At 40.0% G+C, this 27,599-nt stretch overlaps 1 protein-coding gene across 1 annotated transcript in view; it reads left to right on the top strand.

The window, feature by feature from the left end:
- PIP5K59B (Phosphatidylinositol 4-phosphate 5-kinase 59B) overlaps positions 1-8,784 on the top strand; it is a 153,590-nt gene extending 144,806 nt beyond the window's left edge. The window contains exon 16 of the mRNA XM_065224438.1: positions 7,888-8,784. Within this exon, the coding sequence (XP_065080510.1) occupies positions 7,888-7,899 (12 nt within the window). The 3' untranslated portion in view covers positions 7,900-8,784. The remainder of the gene's footprint in view (positions 1-7,887) is intronic.
- Positions 8,785-27,599: the final 18,815 nt, after the last annotated feature.

Raw genomic sequence — 27,599 nt, 5'->3', positions numbered from 1 at the left:
TGAGTACTTCTAGAGTAGTTATTCGAGAGCCTTTCAAAGCCAATGCCATTTTTATATGCGTACATGTGTGATAGACATAATGACACAATGATACGATTGATCGGGAATTGAATTCGCTGCCTTCGATTTCTTCTCCTGCCTTGCTAGGTTTGCTTTCAACGGAAGCACATCTTTGCTGATTTCGAAGAATTTTCCCATAGCTTTAGTCCACTGGAGCAATCCGGCAACATTTCCACAAGCAGCTCTCGCTGTCTCATGGTATACAAAGAATATTTATAGCATAGAACCAGCAGATCGATCATCTCAGCATTGATCAAATGTTTCTTAAAGTTCTGAAGTTTGCCGATAAGACCTGCCTCTGCCAACAATTTTTATGAGGCTCCCCAGGAAGTAAACAGGAACTGCCGTTCTGCATCCGCTTTCACCGCTAACACTCGCTTTTGAAGCAAGATCAACACAGCGTCCATGATTACCGTAATCAAATAGGGAGGCTTCCCAAGTTTCCGAACCGGTGCAATATCTACATTGGACATAATATCCAGTGAAGCTGAGGTCGCTTGAAGGGCAGGTTCGGCAGCTTTGAGACTTTCGTTAGCTATTTGTATCACCAAAGCATCTGCCTGTTCCTTCACAGCCAACACTTTTGTTTTCACAATCTCTTCATCTTGCTGTGACGTCATAACCGATGCCAACACAATTTCGGCCGCTTCCGTAGCTACGAGATGCCCTTTTCCTTTTCCTCCAGTTCAACACGCAGTTTTTCAACAGATTAAGCTGTTTAGTTCAACTTCACCATACCGGTCTGTTATCATGCTTCTCCCTATAAATAACTTTGTACTCTTCCAAAAACGACAGGAAATACTTGGGTGTTACATGAGTCTGCCTTCGGAATCGCTCGCGACACAAACTTCCGCCACCTTATCCTACACGAATGCCATAATCTCAGTATGTTTCAGCATTGTAGCTATACATTAACCAACTAAACGAGGTAAGAGGTCCCATGATCTTAAGTTAATCTCTTATGGTTATAGAGCTATAGGACCTCCAGAGTTGACCTATGATGATCCGTAAATCCTCTAGACTAAAACCATAGGTTTCCGGAGTCGACCAATAAGGTATTCGAAGTTGATATCTTTGATCCACGAAGTCGAACCCTGAAGTCTTTCAAATTGACAGATTAGCAGGGATGTCTGGTGTGTTAAAAAAAAAACATCTTCAACGAGATCGACGAAATGTCTTCACCAAATTTGCAAACATTAGAGGATGATCACTATTTCAGATTTATGGTCTTTACAGAAGTTCATGGAACTTCGTAGAAGTTCGGGGAACTTCTTAAAAGTTCAGTGAACGTTATAGAACTTCAAGGAAGTTAGTAGATCTTCAGGAAACTGCGTACATCTTTAATAAATATTGTGGTAGTTCAGGGAATTGCCTAGAAATCCAGAATACTTTCTAAAAGAGCTGCCAATTTGGTAAAAGCTCATCTAACTGTGTAGAAACTCAGCTAACTTTCAAGAAGTTCAGTTAAATTTGTAGAATTTCATCGAACTTTGTGAAACATCAGTGAGCTTCGTAGGAGTGCAGAGAATTTTGTAGAAGGTCCGCAAATTTTGTGAAAGTTTCGAGATCTTTGTATAACATCCTTGAATTTAGTACGAAATAAACGAACTTTAAAAAAAATCAGTGAATTTCGTATAAATTTAGAAGTTTTAGATTTTTTTAACTTCAGGATGCTTCATAAAACTTCAGGGACTTCATAGAAATTCAGGGAACTTTGTAAAAAAAATGGGAGATCTTCGAAGTGGGAACTTTGTACATGTTTGGGGAGCATCGTGGAATTTAAAGGACCTTTGTTTAAAATCAGGGGACATTGTAAAAGTTCGGGGACCTAATTTGATTGACTTTGATCGATTCTCTTCATCGACTTTCTCTTTTGATATACCCACAGCTTTATAAACAGATTTTGCGCTATTTCTGCTACATAGTTTGATAAAGGAGGTTCTCATCTAGCATCCAGAATGGCACACGAATCAAGGAATGTGTTTGCACCTGAATTATTAACGACAGAGAAAGTTGATGAAGAGAATCGATCAAAGTCACTTACACCCCTTTCCTTCGAACTCCCTCATTTTAATTTAAGGGCCCTTCGTTGATGTGTCATAGCCTTGGAATAATACAGGGGATCAAGCAGTAGTTCAGGATTTCTAGAGCATCAACGATTGTCTTAAAAGTTTTGAAAACTTTGTAGACATACAGTGAACTTCATTTGTAGTTCAGTGGACTTTTTAGAAGTTTAGAGAACTACGGAACTGAGTTAAATTTCAAAGAAATGCAGGGGATTTTGTGAAAACTCCCGGAGCTTCGTAGAAGTTTGGAAAACCTGGTAGAAGCTCAGCAAATTTCTTAGAAGTTCAGAGAATTTTGTAGATGCTCAAGAAATATTGTTTAAGTTCAGCAATCTTCTTAGAACCGCAGGGGTCTTCGTAATCAGTTTAGGGAACTTGGTAGCAATTTGTCAGATGACTTGCTTAAAAAAGTTGAAAGTTGGGAATTTCATTTGATTTCTGGGAATTGTACAGGTGTTTCAGAATATTCGTAGAAAAGGTATAAGGTCTACCTGGAAGTTCGAAGAAGTTCATAGATGTCGGTAGAATTAAGAGGGATTGGAAAAAAATATATGGGACTGGGAAGACATTCAGAGAGCTTCGTAGAATTTGAGAAATGTTTCAATAAGTGAAGGAAACTGTGTAGATGTTCAGGAAATTTTTGTTTTATCAAGTTCGTTTATTTGAAAGGCTTCATCGCCTTAGCTTTACGGAGCCGATAATTCATTGTTTCATAACAAAATTTACTTAATTCTAGGTCTAGTAGGAGTTGGGTCGAATGCTCGCGGCTTATCCGAGGTTAAAGGGGTGCATTGTCGAAGATTCAGGGATACCTACAAAGATCAGGGAACTTTGTATGAGTTATAGGAAATTGGAAAAAAGTTTAGCAAATTTGGTAGAAATTCAGTGATTTTCCTAAAAGTTTAGGGAAGCCTATATAAGCTATGGAACTTCTCAGAAGATTGCGGAACTTCCCACACATTCTGGGAACTTAAAAAACTTCGGATAATCCCAATGGATTGGAATAACGTTCAGAGTGCTACGGTTGAGCTTATTGAATTGAACATAAGTTCTAGAAACTGTTAGAAAGTACACGGACGTTGTTGGTATTTCAGGAATCTCCGTAGTATTTTCGAAATTTTTCTATATATTCAAGGATTTTCGATCATCTTCTTCTTCTTCTTCTTCGCATTTCAAGCTTATTGATCAACTTAGTGTTCTAGATGCATTTCCACAGTTATTCATTCAGAGCTTCCGATACTTATACTATTTTTACATTAGTATGATTGCGTGGCAAATACAATCATACTCGAAGTCGAGAAATTTTCCAATCCGATAAATTTCTAGACCGGACCGGCAATCGAACATAGTCACCTCCAGCATGGTCTTGCTTTGTAGCTGTACCTTTGCCGAATGAGCTAAGGGAGGATTTTCAATATGATATCAATAAACTTCTCTGTATATTTTTGAAGACTTTAGGTTGATAAAGTATTATTCTGGAGATATAGGGGAAATGGCTTTAATGTTGGCCTATGGATCTAAGATTGGGTCCATCGCTAAAAATCTGCTATTTATCAATTTTAACTAGGTGAACGCGTCATTGGGACGATACTAATGGATATTTTTGGTATTTATGTATGGGCCCAAATTAGGGGCATTTAGGCCGACATAACATCCATTCCTCCTATGTACAACGATTAGAAAATATAAATCTTGTCTCTCAGTTATTCTTCTAGGTTGATCAGGCAGTATTTGAAATATCTCCAGCTGATCAAAGGATTTAATTTAGTCCTGTGGATATTTTTCATGGCTTCAGGTTGTGCACATATCATTCGGAAGATCTCCAACTGTTCAGAAATTTAAATGGCATCACTCAGATATTTTCCCATGATGGCATGAGAAATTTTTCGAGAACCTGGGACGAAGACACGCATTGATTATGTCGGAGAATTTTCCTAGGCATTTCAACGATTTTTTTAAATTAATGCGCCGTTAATTTAAGGGAAGTTTCATGAGCTTCAGAAAAATCTTGAGAACTTCAGTGAAAATCATAGAACTATATTAATTATTTCGTTCTAATTCCATGAAAATTGCGGCCGCACAAAAGTTCCAGAAATTTAGAAAAACTTCGACAAATACACAGAAAAACAGTGGTCTTCAGAAACATTTCGAGAACTTTATAGAAATCTATGGAGCTTAAGGGGAGATCCGCGAACTTCAAGAATTTTTATGAACATTAGAAATATGCGGGAGCATTTGAAAGAAGCTTATTAGGCTCCAATAATTGGAGGAATTTCTGGGGGAGGTCAGTTCCATTAGTTTCAGAAAAATAGTGGGAAATTTAAAGCAGTTCCCAGATTTTCAGATACCTTCAGAGACGTTAAAAAGTTAATTGAGGTCTTCGTATAAGTTCAGAAGTTCACGGAAGTGCATTACAACAAGCTTAATGAGAACTGCAAAAACGTTCGAGAAGTTATGAGAACTTCAGAAAAGAACAGAGAACCTCAAAGCAGTTCCGTTATCATTAGAGATGTCACATAAATTTTAAAGAAGTTTAGAGAACTTCAGCGAATTGTTAAACCTTTATAGGATATCCATGATCGCAAGAAAAATTGACTAAACAATAGGAAGCCTTATAAAGTTCAGGGAAGTTTAAGAATTTGATGAGAAGTATTGTGATCATCAGGCTTGTTTCTCAAACTACAAAAAAACTTCAAAACAGTTTCATTAGCTTCAGGTAAAATTCTTTTTCTTTTTCTTCTTTGCTTTTCAAGCATATCGCATATTAGTTATTTGCGTGCTCTCAACTTAGTGTTCTAGATGCAGTTCCACAGTTATAAATTGAGAGCTTTTGTTGCCTGTACCATTTTTGCATTGGTATAATTGTGTGGAAAGTCCAATCATACTTCTATGCCCAAGGAAGTCGAGAAATTTTCCAACCCGAAAAATTCCTAGACCGGACCGGGAATTGAACCCAGTCACCTCCAGCATGGTCTTGATTTGTAGCTGCGCCTTTGCCGACTGAGCTAAGGGAGGCTCCAATAAGAAACCCTTTGGAAAGATTCTCCGAATATTCATTGAATTCATTACAGATTTCCTTTTGAATCCTTCCCCTTACTCACATTGAAAGTCTGCTAATAATTCATTGGCATTTCTCTTTACAAATTCCTTTGATTTCGTCCCATAATTTGTTTGGAAAACTCTCCTGAATTTTGTTTTGAATTCCTATGAAGATGTCCTCGAGTTATTCTCAGATTTCATGCTCCGGATTCGTTTTCTCCCACAAAATTTATGAAAATATCTTCAGAATGCCATTGAAATTTTCCTCTGAAGTACACAGGAGTTGTGCTACTCAGAAATTCCTACGAATTGTCATTGAAATGCACTTTTAATTCAATTCAGGGTTTCTTAAAATTCTACTGAAAACAATCAGGCTTCACATGAAATCTATTCATCGGAGCTACCTTGACAGCAGATTGCATTTGATGTTTTTCTGAAAGATTTTTTTTCCCCAGAACTCGCTTGGAATGAGGTCCTTCGAAATTATAATAAAATTCCACAAGCCTTTAAAACTGTGCGGAGAATTATATTCCAGATTCTTGAATTTTTTTTTTTGAAGTATTATAACTTTTAAGTCCAGAACTAGTTGAAATTTAAAATTTCTATGCATGTTTCAAAACAAAAAAAAAACATTTCAAGCCTGTGATTTTTTAAATTTATTTGTTACTGAAGATTAATCAACTGTGGTTCTACAAAGTTCAAAGTTTTAATGAAAATATCGTGAAAATTTAATGCTTGTATTTTAAAATTCATTATATTCTTTAAAAAAACCGTTAGTAAGAAACAGGTATTTTTGGGAAAATAAAATTTCCTGAGGATTCCCGGTTTTCCAGGTTTTTGCAGTTAGTAGACACCCTGACTAATACCGTGGGTTTGGCCATACGCATTATATTGAATATTTCGCTTTAAAGGTTCATATCGTACATAAGTGTTTATGAGATACTAATTGAATAAGTCTAAAACATCAAACTTTAATTTGGTGTGCCATCATAACGACTACTTTTCTTCTCTTAGGTCACTTTTTAGTCACTATTTTTACAACTATAAGTCACTATGAGGTTCTTCAACATGGTCACTAAAATCACTATTTTTGACAGCAGTGATCGGTACCAGCCATTGCTGCGACACCGCTTATAAAATTGGAACTCCCTGTTTATTGCACTGCAGTAAACGTCGAGTTACAGTTTCCTTGTTGTATGTTTCGTGAGTTCTGATATTTCTAGATAGAGCTGGAATTAGGGCGTAACAGCTTTTGTAAACAATGACTTCTATCGATGATTCCTAGGAACTAAAGGTAAGCTGTTTAAAAAACAGCTTACTTATTACCCTGAACATTTTCCGTAAAAGTTTTGGAAAATCCTAGAAAAATCCTAGAGTTAAGCGTCGAGAGTTCACCCATAAACCATATTTATGTTATGCTTTAAGATTTTGGGCTTCTCGCTAACGCAATCGCCACCAAGTAATAGAAATGCGTAACCAAATGGAATGAAGATTGGAATAAGTGCTAAATACGGTACGCTAAAAGGAACACTTCCGAAATTGTTCCAACAATGAATGGTGAAAAAAGGTAATGGGACACGTTCAGTAGCGGTACAACAACTACGAAATAAATACAATAATTTAAAGAAGAACAAAAAGATAAAACGCTATGCAGTATAGTAGATAAGTGAAATATTTACAAACTGAAAACCAAAACCCGATACAATAATGTAATTTAGTTATGAAATACATAAAACAAAGAAATAATGAACTCGTGTAAAGCAAAAAACAGAAAGTAACAAAACAAACACAAACGTATAAAAACTAAAGTGGAATAGCAAATGTTCTCAAACAATTATACACATTAGCAGAAACTCATCACACTGAAGTGTTGAGGAGAAAACTAGTTTTATTTTTGTTGATTAATTTGCTTCACTATTCTATTGTGTAACCAATGTTGATGTGCGGACGCCAGTGATACTCGTATGAACAAGTAAGCCGCGAAAACACGAGTGAGCAACGGATAAAATCAAATTCTCATTCGAATAGATAGTTAGGCGTACTCCAAACAAATTGAAACCTCAACACGAACAAACTCAAAAACAAAAACAAATAAAAAAAACGGAAAATGTAGAGAATAGTAAATCACATAATCAGATGCAATAACTGTTATATACATCTCGAAGTTTATTTGTTTGATCAGTCACATCCGTACACATCACAAGCAATAAATGATATTAACTGATGTAACTTATTTCTGAAGCGCAAATTTTGCGTTCCTCGATTCTAGGAGCTTCTTTCCGTTTTCGGTGTTCGCTATATTATGGATGACGATGTAGAAGAATCTATACTATGAGACATTGTAATCAAAATAACAGCAAATTACACACAGAAACCAAGCGAAATCGTCGAAATCCAATTTATGCAAAACACACAAAAAAAAAAAATATCATGCATCTCAATGTATCACGTGGTTGTAAAACTACCAAATAAAGGAAAAGAAATCAACATTAAACCGTAAATCGAAACCATCTGGTCTCCGTTCGATCTTTTTATTCTAACCCGCGAGTGCTCCCTAGAAGACTAATTCACACAACCTCTCTAACCATATTTTTTTTTTACCTTTCTCTGTTTCGTTTTTGTCAGTTTTCGTTTACATAACTTCATTACAACCTTTTCTTTTTGACAAATCTGCTGTATCCAGTGCATTATTTTACTCACGTTTTCTTTTCTCTTCTTACAGACACACCTGTAGTACTAGGCACTAACAGGGGACCGCGTAGCATTCAGTAGTGTCCAATATACATAGAGTTGCCAACTAACACATAACTACTACCAACCTACTACACACGACAAAAAGAAAACAAATGAAACTAAATCCCTTGTGCCAACGCCTAATGCAACTCTGCTTATCCTGCCAGAGTTGAGAGTTAGTCCGATTGTAAATACACTACAGGTCACGGTAAGCGCTTACTAATATTCTCCGACGGCAAGAAGGCCATTAGTTGCAAGAGTGCTCGAACTGGATCCTTACACGGTAGAATGCATTTAACCATTTCCCCCCTAACTATTGGAATTCGAAGAAGAAGGAAGTTTCTCGTTTGTTTAATCTTTAACTGTATTGTGTATATATTTCTGTCTAATATTGATTGAAAAAAAAACAACATACAATCGATCCTTCTTTTATGGGCTAGTGAAAGTGAGCGCGTTGATTTTTCTCAGTATTTATTTGGATTGTTTTGCGCCGACAGGGGTTTGGATTTAAGCTGACTTTTGTAGAGTGTTATAGAATTGTACATATAGTAGGCCAAAGAATGCGTAAATCTGTATTTATGGGGATTATGAGTTGTATGCAGTCAAATCCGTTTTCCCGCGATTTTTTTCTCAATCACAAAAAAAAAAAATCAAAGAAAAATAAGGTGGTATTAAAACTGCTCTAGCCATTTTGAATGAGGACAAAAACGAAAAAAATTGAAAACCGCGTAAAACAGAATTGAGTGCATTGCTTGATTTGCTTACGTACGCTGTGAGGTGCTAAAATACGCTAGGAAGAGAACTTTTCTTTCACCTAACATGATTATCCAAAACTGCTGTAGACTAAAATGTAATGTTCTAAAATTGTTGTATATAATCCGGAATGATATTAGAAAGCTTTCAAATTTAAATATAATCGAAAAGTAATCACGTCGAGGTAGTCTTACTGCGAAAGAAATCCTTGTAGCATTAGAGTGGTTCAGCGTTACATGAACAAAATTCAAACGCCACCCCCTGGAATGGTGGTGGTGGTGGGGGGGTGCCAAAATTTGAAGTCATTTGGTTCACGGGAACCCCTCGCTCAAAGGACTTCAAGTTTGTATGGGGAAAATCAACAAAATGTATGGAGGAACGAGCCACTTTCACATTCGCAGCTCTAGGTGGCGCTGTTGTTGGTCGATTTTCTACGTTTTAAAAAATGTAGAACCTTTGGAGTATTGGGAACATCTTGGCTCAAGACCGGATGTGGTGAATCCGAGCTACCCCCGAAAAGTTATTATCGTTTCAAATGAACACCACCTGCCTTACTTTTGAGGAGGGCCTAACGCGCTTTGTGTGGTTTTTGACGTAGGATTACGTCTTTCGGCAACATATTGGGGGTGCAATTTCAAATTACGAACAGAGGTCAGGTTTTGACCACATATAACTCTTTTTTTTTATTATTATTATTATAGTCACTTTAACACTCTTGGGTCATTTGTGACTTGTCCGGGGGTGAGATTTGAACTCGTGACTTTGGTGTGAGAGGTATGGATGTTACAAATTAGTTGTCATTCAGTGCGGACGCGTTTTCAATTTGCTCGTAGCCACGTGCGTTTTCGTGGTATAGCACATTCGTTTTTTTTTGCGTGCTCTTCGTTTTTTATTCTTGTGTGTTATTTTTGACAAAATGAACTGCGAAATTTGTTCACTGGAAACTACCGTCGATACGGAATTGTGGAGCTGCATTGGGTGTGCGCGCTCATTTCATGCCGCCTGCGTGGGAGTCTCAGTTCAACGTGGTTCTCTACGGAAAAGGGACAAAAAGATTGATGTTCAATCTTACGTGCTACCGTGCTGCAGTTCTTGCCAAGTGCTCGTCACGTTGGAATTTGATCTTAGATTGCTAATTGATCAGCATAAGGCCTTTGAAAAACAACTGGATACCAGCACGCAAGTTTTGCATCGACTTGCAAGCCAGAACAAAAAATCTGATTCAATTCTCGAAGCGATCGCAGGCCTGGAAAGTTCACTGTCCACCTTAATAGAATCGGTGTCAAATGTAAATAACAACACAACGTCGAAAGTAAAAAATGCGGTGTCGACATTGTCGCGCGGTCTTGAGGTCAGCTCTTTAAACAAATCCGATGAGGTCGCTGGCATTAAAAACCACCTGACCTCATTATTCAATATATCCATGGAGACGACGAGAAACCGCATCGAGGACTACGTTCGTGATCTTACGGGGGATTTGTCACGTGAGCTGACGAAAATATGTGATGAAGTGACAAATTTGAGTAGTCTAACCATGGACATGGCTGCGCAATGCACTGAACGGTGTTCTACTTCAAATGTGTTGACTGGAGAGCATTGTCTTGCCGACGCAGTTGGTGGGGACATTTTGAATGAAATTAAATGCCTTGCCTCTGTAATTAATACTATGGACGCACGTTTGCCGTCCCCGCCCAGCCTAATGGGCAAATTGAACAACAAAAACTACCGAAATGATGCCGCCGACTCCGGTTGGAGGGTTTTAGGCGACAGGAAGGTGTGGAAAGCTGTTTGGACGAAGTACGATGCTCGAAAGTCGCGACACCTGAGCCAGGAAAAATTGGCTGCAAAGGCTAGTAAGCGGAGAAAGCAGAAAAGGGCCTACCAAAAAATGTTCAACAAAAACAACAACTCACACAATCATAGAAGAAACAACAACAACAACAAAATCAACAACAACAACTACAACAGAAACAACGACGACTACAACTGCAACACCAATCACGCCAACAACAACCACAACAACAACAACAGCAAACATAACATCAACCACAACAACAACAACAGCAATAACACGTTCGTGATGGACTGCGAACGACTGAACCAGTTAAAGTCGTCTCTTTAGTGAAAAAAGGCACCGACCCACTATCGATGAACTTCATCTCCTACAAGGTCGGCATTCCAATGAAACTAAAAGAGAACGCTTTGAACCCTGAAACTTGGCCACAGGGGATTGTATACAGAGAATTCGAGGATACTCAGGCGAAAAACAATGTGTGGCTACCTCCTGATATCCCAGCACTCCCTGCTGTTCCAGAGACTATTCCGGGTGGCTCTCCAACGGGCACACCGTTTGGGACACCAGCACCTCTCGATATGCCAGCCCCTTTAGGTACGCCCAGTATAACAGTCACCCCTTAATCCCCTCATCTGACGAATCAACAATGTCCCCGAGACGCACCGTAGAAAGTCTGATGGAAGCCCCCGATCGCCCCAACACAGTCCCGCCTACCGCCGCCTTCGTTCAACATAGTCGTCTCGGCCCTGTAGTTGGTGATGGAAAGGGGGTCTTCCACCATGCTTGCAGTACCTCTGTGATTTAAGTTTATCGTTGCGTGATGAGTTCTCCCATACTCAGGTTATTCTGACCCCGGTCCAAAGCGAACTTTCGGTGATGCCCTCTGAAAATCTATTGAGGCAAATTACTTCTCAACCAGGACGCAACGTAGAAAGCATTTTGGGAGTCCCCAGTTCCTCTAAATCAGTCGCGCCTATTGCAGCCAGCGTTCATCCAAGTCGTCCTGGCCCTGAGTTTAGATGTGGATTGAGGGTCTCCCAGCTTGCTATATTAGGCAAGTACACACTTACTAGCGAACTTTCACTGCCTGATGATGATCATAATTCCAATGCCTTCAACTCACCTCAAACATCTGCCAGTCGGCAACATGGAGCCACCACAGTCAACTGCACTCCGGGACGCATTCTTGCCGTCCGCCCTGAGGAAGCCCCTATTCCACTCATCGCAGTCGAGCCCCTCCTGCCAGCAACCAGCAGTCGTCCCGGCCCTGCGTTTGAGTTGGGAGAAGGAGTCTTCCACATTCCTGTTATTGGCAAGTATGATCAACCGACGAATATATTATCGCCTGAAAATATCTTGGTTTCCAGCGACCCTACTCGAACATCCTTCCTCCGTCAAGTGACATCTACCAGCTCCCAAATGCAACTACACGCTGAACCTTCCGTTGTTCCCGAACAGCGGAGGTCGGACATAACGATTTACTATCAGAACGTTGGTGGTATGAAAGGCCTCGTGGAAGATTATCATCTGGCCGTCATGGATCACTGCTACGACATTTTAGTTTTGACCGAAGCATGGCTCAATTATCGAACCATTTCAAACTATGTCTTTGGTGCTGGCTACGAAATATTTCGCTGCGATCGAAACACGAATAATAGTAGGAAAACTACTGGGGGAGGCGTCCTTATCGCAGTTAATTCCAAGCTGAAAGCAGAAGTTATAGAGGACGATTCCTGGAACAGGGTTGAACAAATGTGGGTGGCTATTCAACTTGGTGATCGTCAATTGCTTCTCTGTGCAGTGTACATTCCTCCAGATCGAACCCGTGACTTGGAGCTTATTGACGCACATTGTCGATCCGTCTTGGCCGCTTCAGACAAAGCAGGCCCTTCCGACGAAGTTATTGTTCTTGGCGATTTTAACCTACCGGACATTGCATGGACTCCAACCCATAGTGGTTTCTTATGTCCTGATCACGAGCGTTCATCTTTCCACGTAGGAACCATCCAGCTCCTGGACAGTTATAGTACCGCAATTCTGTCACAAATCAATGGCCTGTTGAATGAAAACAACCGCACCCTGGATCTCTGCTTTGTGAGTGCTCGTGATACAGCTCCTTTCCTCTCGACGGCACCCGAACCTTTAGTCAAGGTAGTGCATCATCACCCTGCTTTAGTTATCGTGATCGAAAATAATATTGTCCATGATTTCACCAGCACTTCAAACGCTGTGTCATATGACTTCCGTAGAGCTGACCATTGCAGTATCGTCCATGTGCTGTCTAATCTAGATTGGGAGCATATTCTAGATCCTGTAGACGTCAACATTGCTGCACAAACCTTTTCTCACGTCTTGGCATATGTCATTGACAGACACGTTTCCAAAAAGATCATCCATATCGACTCTCGCGTCCCGTGGATGACGAAAGATCTTCGCTCGTTGAAAAGAACTAAGAAGGCTGCTCTCAGAAGATTTACTAAACTCCGCACACTGCCACTGAAATGCTACTATGTCAGACTCAACCACGAGTATAAGCGGTTAAGTCGTCTCTGTTTTCAACGCTATCAAAGGAGGATTCAACGGCGGCTAAAATCACACCCGAAATCCTTCTGGAACTTCGTACATGAGCAACGCAGGGAAGTCGGCTTACCCTCTTCCATGATTTTTAATGGTGAAACTGCTGGAAATCAACAAGACATTTGCAACCTGTTCTCAGCCAAATTTGCTAGTGTATTTGTAGCCGAGCAACTCTCCGCTAATATCATTACTTCCGCGGCCAGTAATGTTCCTTTGATCAACCAAACGCTCAGCATGGTCGAAGCCACTACAGATACGATTTCTAGAGCAGCATCTAAACTTAAGACTTCAACTAAGGCTGGACCCGATGGTGTTCCGTCGATTATTCTTAAAAAGAACATCACTTGTCTTTTAGATCCACTGCGCCGCATATTCCAGCTCTCTCTTTCCAGCGGCATCTTTCCGTCTTGCAGGAAGACTGCGGATATGTTTCCTGTTCATAAAAAGGGAAGCAAACACGACGTAAACAACTACCGGGGAATCACATCGCTGAGTGCTGTATCAAAACTTTTTGAATTGGTTGTCATAGAGTCCCTAAATGCGCATTGCAGGCAATATCTAAGTACAGATCAACACGGATTCATAACTGGGCGTTCCACAACTACGAACCTGCTGTGCCTAACGTCTTACATCACAGACAGTTTGATTGCTCGGACCCAAACGGACGTTATCTACACAGATCTTACGGCAGCCTTCGATAAGCTGAACCACGAAATTGCGATCGCTAAGCTTGATAGGCTAGGGATCGGTGGAAATCTTTTGAGATGGTTTCGTTCATACCTCACGGAGCGCCAATTGACAGTAACTTTGGGTACTTGTCGCTCAGCAAGCTTCTGCGCAAAGTCCGGTATACCTCAGGGCAGCCATCTGGGACCATTGGTATTTCTCCTCTACTTCGACGACGTTCACCATGTTATCACAGAGCCACGATTATCGTTTGCAGACGATCTGAAAGTTTTTCTGCGCATCCGGTCACACGCCGACTGCCGTTCTCTCCAAAATCAGATTGACATCTTTGCTGACTGGTGTAGTCTAAACCGATTGGTGGTCAACCCAGCTAAGTGTACAGTTATTACTTTCTCACGCAAGAAACAACCGATTATTTTCAACTACAAACTACTAGGCACGACTATCGAACGGGTGCACTGCGTGAAAGACTTAGGCGTTTTTCTAGACTCAAAGCTGACATACTCACACCATATATCGTATGTCGTCGACAAAGCGTCCAGAACGCTTGGCTTTGTCTTCAAGATTACTAAGAACTTCACGGACATTTACGGCTTGAAATCGCTCTATTGCTCTCTCGTACGATCTACGTTGGAATACTGCTCTGCTGTCTGGAGCCCGAACTACAATAATGGGGCCGAGCGAATTGAATCTGTTCAACGACGTTTTCTTCGCTTCGCGCTCCGTAAGCTGCCTTGGAGATACCCACTTCGTCTTCCAAGCTACGAGAATCGCTGCCAATTGATCAATATCGAGCCCTTACGTATCCGAAGAGATGTTTTCAGAGCCTTAACCGTCGCCGATACTCTGCAAGGAAGAATTGACTGCGAAGCAATTCTGCAACAAGTGAACATTAATGTTCAACCTCGATCACTACGCAACAGTCTTATGCTGAGACTTCCACTTCTTCGAACTAATTATAGCATAGGGAGCGCTATTTACGGCTTGCAGCTTGTGTTCAACCGAGTAGCGTCGATGTTCGATTTCCACTTGACACGGAATATGCTTCGCCGAAGATTCTCTGCCTTTTTGCTGACCGAAGGCGCTTGATACCCAACAGCTAAGTGTAAAATTTAAGACTTATACATTTTTAGTAACTTGACAATGCTTTCCAAGTTATTTTCGTTTGTAACTGTAGTAACTGTAGTAACTGTAGTACATGTATGTCGTCTGTATAATCTGTACTTTTTTACAACACATCATTGGGACTATTTCTAGTCTGTTGATGCAACCATAACAAATAAACAAATAAACAAACATATCTAACAATTATCGAAACAACAACACTAACCGTAACAGTTTCCACAGCAGTGTTAGTCAGAATAGAAACAATCTACTGCCACCTGATCGAGAGCTTCTTGCGGCAGCGAAAGATCGGTTTTCCAGACCGCCGCAGGCTAACTATCGACCCACAATGCAATTCCAACGAGGGGAAATCTTAAACCCCTACCCGGCGTGCGATGTTTACCCACGTACCGTTCCAGCGCACTTGCATAACGGGATGGCTGCAACTGCATCATGCGAGGCGTGTGTATGCAGGAATTCGTGTTTTGTACGAAATTGACGCACCCCTTGGAGGAAGACAATGATCCGGCAGACCCCGACATTATCCAGGACTTGACGACTTCTCTACATCATCGAACATGTATGGGTAAAAGCGCAAGTAGTAGATGAAACTCATGTCTTTGCTTCGGTATACTTTCCTCCGAACAATGCTCATAAGGACACGTATGATAAGTTTTTTGGAAAAGCGGAAGAAATTTTGTCTGGTTTACCCCCTGAAGTAAAAGTACATGTATATGGGGACTTTAACCAACGCAATGTTGACTTTATTTCTGATATGGACAATGAAAGCATCTTACTTCCAGTCGTTGGGGAAAATGAAACACTCCATTTCATTTTTGACAAAATTGCTCATTTAGGACTTAATCAAATTAACCATGTGAAAAATCAACAAAATTGTTATTTAGACCTTTTATTAACAAATACTTATGAAGATTTCTGTGTGACTGAATCTTTAAGTCCCATATGGAGAAATGAAATGTTTCACATAGCAATAGAATATTCTTTATTCGTTCACATAAATGAAAGAACCAACGACTGCGAATTTGATGAAATCTTTGATTACAATTCAGCAAATTATGATAAAAGCAGAAATATATTGAACATTGTCGATTGGCAAGCAATACTAAGAACTGCAGGAAATGTTGAATGTGCAGTTGACGTATTCTACAATGTGTTGCTTGAAATAATACTTGAAGAAGTGCCAACTAGAAGAAGAAGACGTCAGAGTCATGCAAAACATCCGGTTTGGTACAACAGGGAACTGAAAAATTTTAAAAATAAAAAGCAAAAAGCGCACAAATTTTATAAAAAATATAATAGTGAAGAAGGTTTGGCATACTATTTAGGCATTTGCGATCAGTTAAATTTGGCCGTGAATATGGCATTTGAGGAGTATAATTTAAAAACTGAACTTGAAATAAAATCTTGTCCAAGGAAATTTTTCAATTATGTGAAAACCAAATTAAAATCTTATAATTTTCCATCAAAGATGCATTTGGACGATAGGGTAGGTGAGAACTCGGATGATATATGCAATTTGTTTGCAAATTTCTTCCAAGAAATCTATACTACGTTTTTAGAAGAGGACCGTGACCGTGAATATTTTGAATCTTATCCAGAATTTTCAAGTGACATCAGCGTAAGTCAAATAAAGGTTCATGATATCTTAAGGGGTTTAAACAATTTAGATGCATCTAAAGGTCCTGGCCCTGACGGTGTTCCGCCAGTTTATATGAAAGCTTTAGCAACTAAACTTACTGCTCCATTATTTTGGATTTTCAATATGTCACTGGAATCCGGAAACTTCCCTAAAATATTTTTAGTGCCTATCTTTAAATCTGGCAAAAAATCCGACATACGTAATTATCGTGGTATAGCTATTATCTCTTGCATTCCGAAACTTTTCGAACCGATTGTGAATGAAAAACTCTTTCTTCAAATTAAAAACAGAATAACTACTATGCAACATGGCTTCTTTAAAGGCCGTTCAACAACTACGAATTTGCTCGAATTAGTTAATTATTCCTTGAATGCAATGGATAACGGAAACCATGTAGAAGTGTTGTATACAGATTTCAGCAAAGCGTTTGATCGAATTGACATACCCATGCTTCTTTTTAAACTTCAAAAAATGGGAATTCATTACGCACTCCTCAAGTGGCTTGAATCATATTTAACTGACCGCCATCAAATAGTAAAATACAAAGAAAAGACATCAAATCCCGTTGATGTCAATTCTGGAGTTCCTTAAGGCTCCCATTTAGGACCGCTTTTATTTATTCTCTTCGTCAATGACATATCTTTCATTATTAAGAAATTGAAAGTTTTAATCTATGCTGACGACATTAAACTTTTTTTGGAAATAAAAGATGCCAAAGACATCATCACATTCAAAGAGGAACTACAGATATTCCATACTTGGTGTCTAAAAAGCCTGCTACAATTAAATATAAAAAAATGTAACTCAATTACCATTAGTAGAAAACAAACCCTACCCGATATCACTTTAGGAAACCATATCGTAGAAAAGTGTGATAGAGTCAGGGATCTAGGTGTTATTTTGGACTCAAAACTTACTTTCACCGATCATTATAACACAATTATTAACAGAGCTAACAACATGCTTGGTTTCATAAAACGTTTCTGCTACAACTTTCACGATCCGTATACGATAAAAACATTGTACATTGCTTATGTAAGATCGGTATTAGAATATTGCAGCATAGTTTGGTCTCCTTTTTCAATAAAACACGAAGAAAGAATAGAGTCCGTTCAAAAGCAGTTTCTATTGTATGCACTCCGCAAGTTAGGTTGGACTGTATTTCTTCTGCCATCTTCCACAGCTCGGTGTATGCTCATAAATATCCAAACATTAAAAGAGCGTCGTGAATTTGCTATGATTTCTTTCGTAAACGATATCGTATCACATCGAATTGATTCAATAGAACTATTGTCATCCTTAAATTTATATACACCATCTAGGCATTTACGAAATAGAAATATATTTGCTACAAATCGTCACCGTACGAATTATGCCAAATTTGGACCCTTGAACCAAATGATGGATACATATAATAAGCACTGCGATAACATTGACTTTACAATGACAAAAACCAAATTAAAGCAATATTTTAATTACTCGCATAACGTCAGCTAGAAGTAATGTTTTAACTTGTTCTCAAGACATATTATAAAAAAAATATAAACAAAGACAAAATTGTAAACATTGTTCTTAAGACAACAATTGTAAAACGGTCTACACTGATTGACGACAAATAAATAAATAAATAAAAATAAATAAATAAATAACCACTACGCCGGGGTCGCCCCCACAAATAACTCTGTCAATAGCAGATGGATTTCAATTCTAAACAAGCCGAACGATTGGAAATATATTTACCAATCTGCTAAAATGAACACTTTATTAATTTTCAATAAGTCACTATTGAAAAATACGCAAATGTCACACCGCTGCAATGGTTTTTTTTTTCGCCACGAGCTGTCTTCGGGCGCGGACGCATTTGCATTTTGGTCCGCAAGTAATTTGTATATATATATAAATATTTTTTTTTACACTTCGACGACGCGTGTGGGTCTCGCTGGCCATTTGTCCCTTATAGTATCTCGTCGAATATTTACAACATAAGCAGTTATGCCGTGCGGTGTAATATCATGCAGCATCAACGACGACCGCTTTCTATGGAAGTGCGAATTCTGCAACAAAAAAATACCATGCTGCCTGTGTCGGAGTACAGCGACAACGGGAGCATTTCATCACGGCATTCATGGTGCCAATGTGTGCTGACTGCCAGCACATTTTACGGAAGGAAGCCGACGTGAGGAAGCTGCTTCATCAACAGGAGCAACTTTTGGAAGCAATCCACTCTCAAACGGACGCGAAACACCGCATTGCTGCTGACCTAAAAAAATTCTGCTTAGTATCAGAATTATTCGACAGCATTGAGCACCTGCTCAATGACGTAAAAGAAAAGTTGGCAGTAATAAATAAAAATAATAATAACATGTGCAGCGCGGTTGGCCAGCATATGAAAACGTGTGATTCACAAGCGCACGCGACAATAACCGGCATCAACGAATCAAATTCGTTGATGTCACAAAAAATTACAAAATTACTTGACGAACGGCTATCAAGCTTATCAAATGACATGGCACTTTCAATAAAAGGGGCCGAATCATCACCTCATCATCATCATCCAGAGCTAAAACTTCTGGAAATTCTTGAGGAAGTGAAATTTATATCTGGGGCTGTTTCTAGTCTTCAGATAAATGCTGCAGAACCTCATCAGTGTTTGTGAGTTCTTTGCCGTTAATGTTCACGAAAAGTTCACTATTTTGCCATACAGAAATTCAAAACAAAAATGTTTATGGGCGGATTTGGACAGTTCTTGACCTGTTTAATACGACCGGAAAGTGTATGCTAGTCACAAATGCCGTGCCAAACTGATTTCCTATGCAATTGATCAATCTTTGATGTGAATTCAGTGCTAACATTTGAAAACGGCACAAAAGCCATTTGTAAACAAATGGTTTGTGGGCCCTTTACTCACTACTTGAAGTACACCCACGCGACAAAACAGCAACATCGGGTAGGGGAAATTTTCTCCTTCCTGACGATGCTGTTGGTTTGCGTGGGCGTTCTTCGGGTAGCGAGTAAAGGGCCCACAAACCATTTGTTTACAAATGGCTTTTGCGCCGTTTTCAAATGTTAGCACTGAATTTCGCTAATAAACACGAGGAGCATTTCTTATAGCAAAACTTACCATAACAAAATGGGCGGTTAATTTTAGTAAACAAACTAACACTTCTTCCGACTGTGTCACCTCTCTTACTCGCCTAGTTCCGGCACAGCCTCCATACCGCAACTATACACTCAAACAATTTCACACGTTTGATCGAAGTGTTTAAACACTTGATTTTCTAAATGCACCATCACATTTACTTTAAGTGTATTTCACCTTGGTTCAATGTGTTATACACGTTAGTTTATAGTGTTTCAAACTTTGAAATGTTGAAAATCTTTCACTATCTATTCAAGTGTATTGCACATTGAATCACGCTTGTTCAAAACAGATGGATTTAAAGTGTTTTGCATTTCAATACGATGTGAATTGCTTGCTCAGAAAGGTAAACATCGATAACAAGAGTTGTGACTTTATCCTATCAACCTGCCTCATATATGAGAACAACCGTGGCACAGTGAGATCGAACGAAGACTCCGGCAGCAGCATATTTACCCCAACAGTCCATGATCGAATCCCAAATCAGACCCATTAAAAATATATGTGAAAGCTCTGGCCTCTGGCAGTTTTGTTTATATATTTGTCGATTCATTTTTAGAGTCGGTAAAGTAGAATTCGATAAAGTAGAATATTGTATCTATTATCTATAAACCAAAAACTTCGTGCGTTTTGAGCACGTTAATGCGTAATTTTGTCATCAGAAAACGAGGCGTTTCCGTGATGGGAAAAGTGGTTTCCCTAACACAGTCGCCAAATATTGACACCAAGCACTGAGCATGTCAAGCGAACCCCACACGGTAAGAAATATTCATGATGTGAATACAGAAATATTGTCAATACCGATGTATTGACGTCAATATAAAATGTATTGCCAATACGATTATTGTCAATAAAAGCAATCGTGTACGGTCCACATCAGACGGTACCGATCTTTATGATTTTTTGGTGCAAATTTTAAGCCCCTCCTATTAAGAGCATTATGCCAAAAAAAAAACCATGACGAATTCTCTTAATAGAAGGGGTTTAAAATTTGTATAAAAAAGCATTAACGTAGGTAACGTCCGGTAGGCTCAGATTCAGTGATTGATGTGTTTTCCCTAATACATATTTCATTTCCGCAATGCTATCATCTCCAAAAAATGGTGAGTTGACAACCTGGAAGGAGTGGAATACCTACCTCTGGTGCTCACAAGTTCCTACTTCAAGCCTCCCCGAGTCATATGATAACAAAAGACTACCAGCTGAAACATGGACACAGCTCCCAAGTAGCAATTTTGGTTTTATGATGGTTTTGGAGACCATGATTTAGACTTGTAGCATACTTTAAAACCTCGATAAAACTTGCAATGTTACTTGGGCTGGGTGGCGTAGCCTGGGCAATGTTGCCAGTCCAGAAATAGCAAAGTGAAGAGGTGCGACGCGAACACTGGGGCGGCTACCATAGTACCAACCGGTGGAAACTAACGATTTAAAATTGGCTCGCTACTTGTCTAGCCTATTGGTCCCAAGCAAATCGATTAATGTACCCCATTCTAGTCGAAATTCTAGTACTACACTATGTTTGTTTTGATTCGCTATGAAAGTTTGACAGATAAAATGAGGGGACGTGGATTTTCCTATGTTTCGAGGGGTGCATCGATTAGCTTGGGACCGAAAAAAGTACCTCAGTTGAGCCAAAATGTTGAGCACGTTTCTTCGGGACCTAGGGGCCATTCAATAATTACGTAAGCATGATTTCCAATATTTCAGAACCCCCCTCCCCCCCTTGTAAGACATAGTAAGATTTTTCAATACCACCCCTCCCCCCTGTAAGATCTTACCAACTTTGTTTTTTTTCTTAAATCGGTATTTCGAAAGAATCGGCTTTTTGGTGATCAAAACAACACTTTTTTATTCAAACAACCATTTAAAAGGCAAAAAGAACTTCACAGATCAGTTGAAGCAGCCTGTTTTAAAATAAATGTACAATATAAGGTAAATGAGATATGTTAAAATGTATGTGTTGTTACTTACTTTACTGAAAAATAACGCATAACTGCTGCGTTTTCTCAGTTTCATTGCTTCAAATTTTTGAATTTTGATACTGACTGCATTTTGCAAGTCGTCAAACGATTTATTGGCTTCTTTGATTTCTCGCCTAACATCATTCGCTTTTTGTTGTGCAACAGCTGCTGAAAATTCCGAATGAGCTTCCTTAAAAGCCCGCTGCAGCTTGATGTGTAGGTCCCCTTGTTTAGACATACCGTTTAAAAAACGATAACAAGACAAAAACGTTTTAAAAATTACGGAAATTACAAAACTATGTACTTAAATCGATCAATTTCTATCACACCAAAACAATTTGCAACTCTCGACGTAACCAACAAAACAATCGCCATATTGTTATGATATCAGTCAGTTTCGAGCAAGGTTTTAGAAAATCAAATACCAGGTAAAAAACGATTTATAATAGTAATAGTCCTTGACGTATTGGTATTCAGTATTGAAGTATTGTTTAGAGCATTGGTAAACTGGAAGAGTGGATGACATTATTAATAAACGATCCATTAACGGGACGATTACCGCCGGGTCCGTAGAAATCGACCTTGACGCGCATTTTATTTTTTCTAAAATTCTTTCAAAAAAATATTAAAAATTCAAAAACATCCGTTTTTTTTCGTAGATTTCAAAGAAAATTTACGCATAAAACATTTTTTTATCTCATTATTTAAAAAAGTTGGATATAAAACAAATTAAAAAAGATCTGATTTTTCGATATTTTTAAAACTTTTTTAGATACAGAAAAAAATTTGTAATACATCAATTTCCTTTGAATTTTGCGGAGAAAAACTGATGTTTTTACAGATTTTTGGTATCTTTTTCCAATATTTTTAGAAAAATATAAACGTGAATTTTTCGACGGTGGCGGTAAGCTTAATTCCGCTTAAGCTGATGGCATAAGTTAGGATATTCAAATTTTACATAGGTATCTTCGATGTCTCTTCAAATATCGCTTCTTGCGGTGAGAAAATAAATATATTTTGTTTTTTTTTTGACGTAGACTACGTCTTACGGGAAGGTACTGGGGGTAAATCGAAAATCTAAAATTGCGACCGTCACGAAAAGGTGTTATTTTTTGAACGCTATAAGCTTTGTCATTTTTAGATGAAATTAAAATCCGAACACACCAATCGATAGGAAATACCTTTCGTAAGCTGTTGCAATAAACTTTTTTTCAATTTTTCATAAAAAAACTGTTTTAAAAATGGACAAATAAAAAGTGATAATTTTATCACTGTTTTCATGAAATAACCGTTCTCCCCAAACCCAGTCCTCATAATCAAGTACAATTTGGTTGTACATCGTGCTGCTTGAATCAGAAAAGTTATAAAACAGCGTTGCTAATGTGCCTCAACTCATTTTCGTTTCGGACGGCGGGTAAGCAGGTAGCAGCAGCAGTAGCAGCAGTAGGAAGGCGGTTCCTGTCAAACGCGCAGAGTTCGAGTTTTGCACCTCGAACTGTGCGCGTCATTCCCGTCGAGATCATTGGCTGCTGGTAGCGACGTCGCCTCGATGGCGCAAGCGCTCCTTGCCTGAATGATAACTACAAATCTCGATTACTTTTCGGAAGGACATATCAGCTTTTGTAAACAACGCATTTTATCGTCAGATTGGCATAACTAATAGCTCGCCCCACATACTAACACCGCTAACAGTTTAGGAAAATTTTCCCCTATCTGATGGTAGTACTAGAATGCGTGGGCGAGCTACCAGTTGCGCCAAATCGACAATCAAATGCGTTGTTTACAAAAGCTGATACCACAAACGAAGTGACAGACGACTAACTGGCGAAGAAATCAATTAAAATAATGTGGTTCGCTGTAATAGAATTTTCTTAGAAGCTTGTGCCATCATCCACCAGATGGGATAGTATTTTTGATTTGGTTTTGCACAAAGTTGATTTTGTGTACAATGATTCTTTGACAGTGTGCAAAGAGTGTATCATATTGTCATTTTTTTATGCATTTATGTTTTGAGTAGAGTGAAAGAGATAGAACCAAAACATTCTAGTACATTTGGTGAAAATGCTAGTTCAATCCAGTAGTAGTGTTGCCATGTGGTACAATCCAGTAGTAGTGGTGTTGCCATGTGGTACACTGAAAAATTGCAATAGCAGGTTAGTCACCAAAGTTTTCGAGCCGCTCCGTCTGTCACTTCGTTTGTGCTGATACGTTCCTTCGAAAAAGTAATCGAGAAATACTTCTTGGGCTGTGTACCAATTGCCGAGTTAAATTTAACTCGTGGTTAAACATGACATTTCGTAAGTTATTTTCAATGTTCGAAAATGCCGGAAATTGATCAGTGTTCAAACAGAACTCAGCCACGGGTACCAAAATTTAACTTTTAGTCAGTCCGAAATAACCACGCTCGTATAGCAGGGTTATTCGATAACTCATCTGTCACTTTTAACCACGAGTTAAATTCAACTCACCCATTGCGACACAGCCTTGGAAGTAAAATTAGTTGCCTCTTTATAAATTCAGGCTCTTTAGGTTGGACCTTCATGCGAAATTTCGGTATTGGTAGTCAATATTTCGCGATCAGAACATTTAAGCTTGAAATCCCTCCATTTAATTCTCGGTACATCTTTAATCTATTGATGGAATTAAAAAAATCTTAATATGAATCCTGATGAATTTGGGCGTCTTAGTGGAATACCTGTATAATGAGATTATATCTTATCCCCGACCCGACTTGAAAAGACGATTATATCTCATTATATCTTAATATGGTTTTTTAAGATTTCGTGCGTTTTGTGAACGCACATTCATTATTTTGCATAAGAACACGGGGACGGAGTGTTTCTGTAGTGATAAAAAGTATAAATGTGATAAATTATCAGACGGTACCTCTATTTATGTATGAATATGTATTCGCATTTTTATGAGGTCCTGAATTTAACCAAGTTTTACTAAGTAGGAAATCCAAAATATGTACATAGGACTGAAATCATAGGTTACTTCTACTGTATTTTAAATCAAAATCTAGAAAAAATGCACGAGAATTTCACTACACAGCTTAACGTAGTCTACGTCAACCCTGCGGTCGTGTCTTGTACACAACCCCACCATTGTTGGTATTATTCTTTGGTATTTTTCCTCTTATGTCATGCTGGTCAATACCAAATTTTGGTACCAGATCAGAATTAGGTATTCATTAATTATTTTCTCCTGCTCGGGTAATGGTGATTACTGTCAGAACTGTCAGAAGTACGGACCAGCAAATTGAACATTAAACGCAATTCTAGGAAATACTAGAATTGTTATTTGGAAAGCTGCACTAACAATCTTTTTCTTACGTAAGATTTGTATGAACCCCCCCTCCCCCCATCATAAGAGATCGTAAGAAATTTGAAAACCCCCCTTCCCCCCTAAATGCTTACGTAATTATTGAATGGTCCCCTACTGGTCTTAGAGTTACCTCTATGATAGTACGGTGATAGAGGAAATGCTTCACCAAACCCGAGCGTCTGTTCACCATGGAGGTTGCGGCTCAAAACGGCGTCTATTCTCCATGCTAGGAGCGGCTGATCACCGTCCTAGTGCCAGCGTGGGACTCTAAACAGAGCTGTGCACGACGGTCCCCTGGCAAGACAAGCCGCCCTGAAAAAAAAAACAAAGTTGCAAATACTGAAGAAAGAAATACGGATCGGAACAATCGGCACAGACCCACGCGACGAAATAAGGACTACGACTGGAAACTCGGAACATCGAACTGCAAATCGCTCGGCTTCCCGGGCTGCGATAGGTTAATCTATGACGAACTTCAACCACACAACTTCGAAGTCGTAGCATTGCAGGAACATTGCTGGACGGGACAAAAGGTATGGAAAAGTGGGCATCCGAGCGGCTACTTTCTACCAGAGCTGTGGCACCACCAACGAGCTGGGAACCGGCTTTGTAGTACTGGGTAAGATGCGCCAATGCATGATTGGTTGGCAGCCGATCAACGCGATGATGTGCAAGTTGAGGATTAAGGGCCGTTTCTTTAACTACAGCATCATCAACGTGCACTGCCCACACGAAGGGAGACCCGACGACGAGCAAGAAGCGTTCTATGCGCAGCTGGAGCAGGTGTACGACGGCTGTTCGCAACGGGACGTCAAAATCGTCATCGGCGACATGAACGCTCAAGTAGGACGGGAGGAAATGTATTGACCGGCAATCGGGCCAAACAGCTTGCATGCCGCATCGAACGACAACGGCCAACGATGCGTGAACTTTGCAGCCTCTCGGGGTATGGTAGTTCGAAGTACCTTTTTCCCCCGCAAGGATATCCACAAAGCCACCTGGAGATCGCCTGACCAACACACAGAAAAGCAAATCGATCACATCCTAATCGACGGGAAATTCTTTTCCGACATTATCAACATCCGCACGTACCGCAGTGCGAACATAGATTCGCATCACTTCCTAATTGCAGTATGCATGCGCTCAAAACGGTGCATAACACCCGTCGAAGTCGAACGCCGCGACCCAACATTGAGCAACTACGGGACGCCGGAGTTGCCCAGGACTACGTGTAGCAGCTGGAAGTTGCACTACCCACGGAACAGCAACTTGGCGCAGCTTCTCTTGAAGATGGCTGGAGGGACATCCGTTCAACCATAGTGGTACTACTGCAGCGGCACTAGGTACTGCGATCCCGGACCGAAGAAATGACTGGTTTGACGGCAAATGCAAACAAACTGTTAGTAGAGGAGAATAATGCAGCACGGACGAGAATGCTGCAACACCGCACGAGATTGAGTGTCGAGCGATACAGACAAGCGCGGAACAGACAAAACTCGGTTTTCCGAAGGAAAAAGCGTCAGCAGGAAGACTGAGATCGCGAGGCGATGGAAAATCTGTACCGCGTAAACGACACACGGAAGTTCTATGAGAAGCTAAATAGTTCGCGCAAAGGCTACGTGCCGCAAGCGATATGTGCAAGGACTTGGACGGTAACCTTCTCACGAACGAGTGTGAGGTGATTTAGAGAAGGGGAAGCAGTACTATGACGAGCACCTCAACGGTGATGCAGCAGAAAACGAAGGTAGCACGGCAGAAGACCTTGGAGCACGCGCAAAAGACGACAGGCTACCGGCCCCTGATCTTCAAGAAGTTGAGGAGGAAATTGGTTCGCTGAAGAACAACAAAGCAACTGGTGTAGATCAACTACCAAGTGAGCTATTAAAATACGGTGGTGAAGCACTGGCTAGAGCGCTGCACTGGGTAATTGCCAAGATTTGGGAGGAGGAGTTACTACCGGAGGAGTGGATGGAAGCTGTCGTATGTCCAATCTACAAAAAGGACGACACGTTGAATTGCTGCAACTACCGCGCGATCACACTGCTGAGCGCCGCCTACAAGGTACTCTCCCAAATTCTATGCCGCCACCTGTCACCATTTGCAAGAGATTTCGTGGGGCAATACCAGGCGGGATTCAATGGTGCCCGCGCTGCCGCGGACCAAATTTTCGCGATTCGGCAGGTTCTGTAGAAATGCCGCGAATACAACGTGTCCACACATCATTTGTTCATCGATTTCAAATCCGCATACGACACAATCGATCGAGATCAGCTATGGCCGATTATGCACCAGTACGGATTTCCGGATAAACTGACGCGATGGATCGAGTGATGTGCGTTGTTCGAGAATCGATTACACTCTCGAGTCCCTTTGAATCTCGAAGGGGGTTACGGTAAGGTGATGGACTTTCGTGTCTGCTATTCAACATCGCGTTAGAAGGTGTGATCAGAAGAGCTGGGATAGACACGAGTGGCACTATATTCAGGAAGTCCATCCAGCTTCTTGGCTTCGCCGATGACAGCGACATCATGGCACGGAACTTTGAGACGATGGCGGAAACGTACATCAGACTGAAGGCTGAAGCTAGGTGGATTGGACTTGCCATCAACGCATCAAAGACAAAATACATGAAAGGAAGAGGTTCTAGGGAAGACAATGTTAGCCTTCCACCCCGAGTTCAGATTGACGGTGACGA

Source organism: Ochlerotatus camptorhynchus, unplaced genomic scaffold, assembly GCF_037179485.1.
Source record: "Ochlerotatus camptorhynchus isolate MF236.1 unplaced genomic scaffold, CSIRO-AGI_Acam_v1.1 ptg000211l, whole genome shotgun sequence".
In the NCBI taxonomy this organism is placed as follows: Eukaryota; Metazoa; Arthropoda; class Insecta; order Diptera; family Culicidae; genus Ochlerotatus; species Ochlerotatus camptorhynchus.
This window is presented reverse-complemented; position numbering and strand designations above follow the sequence as displayed.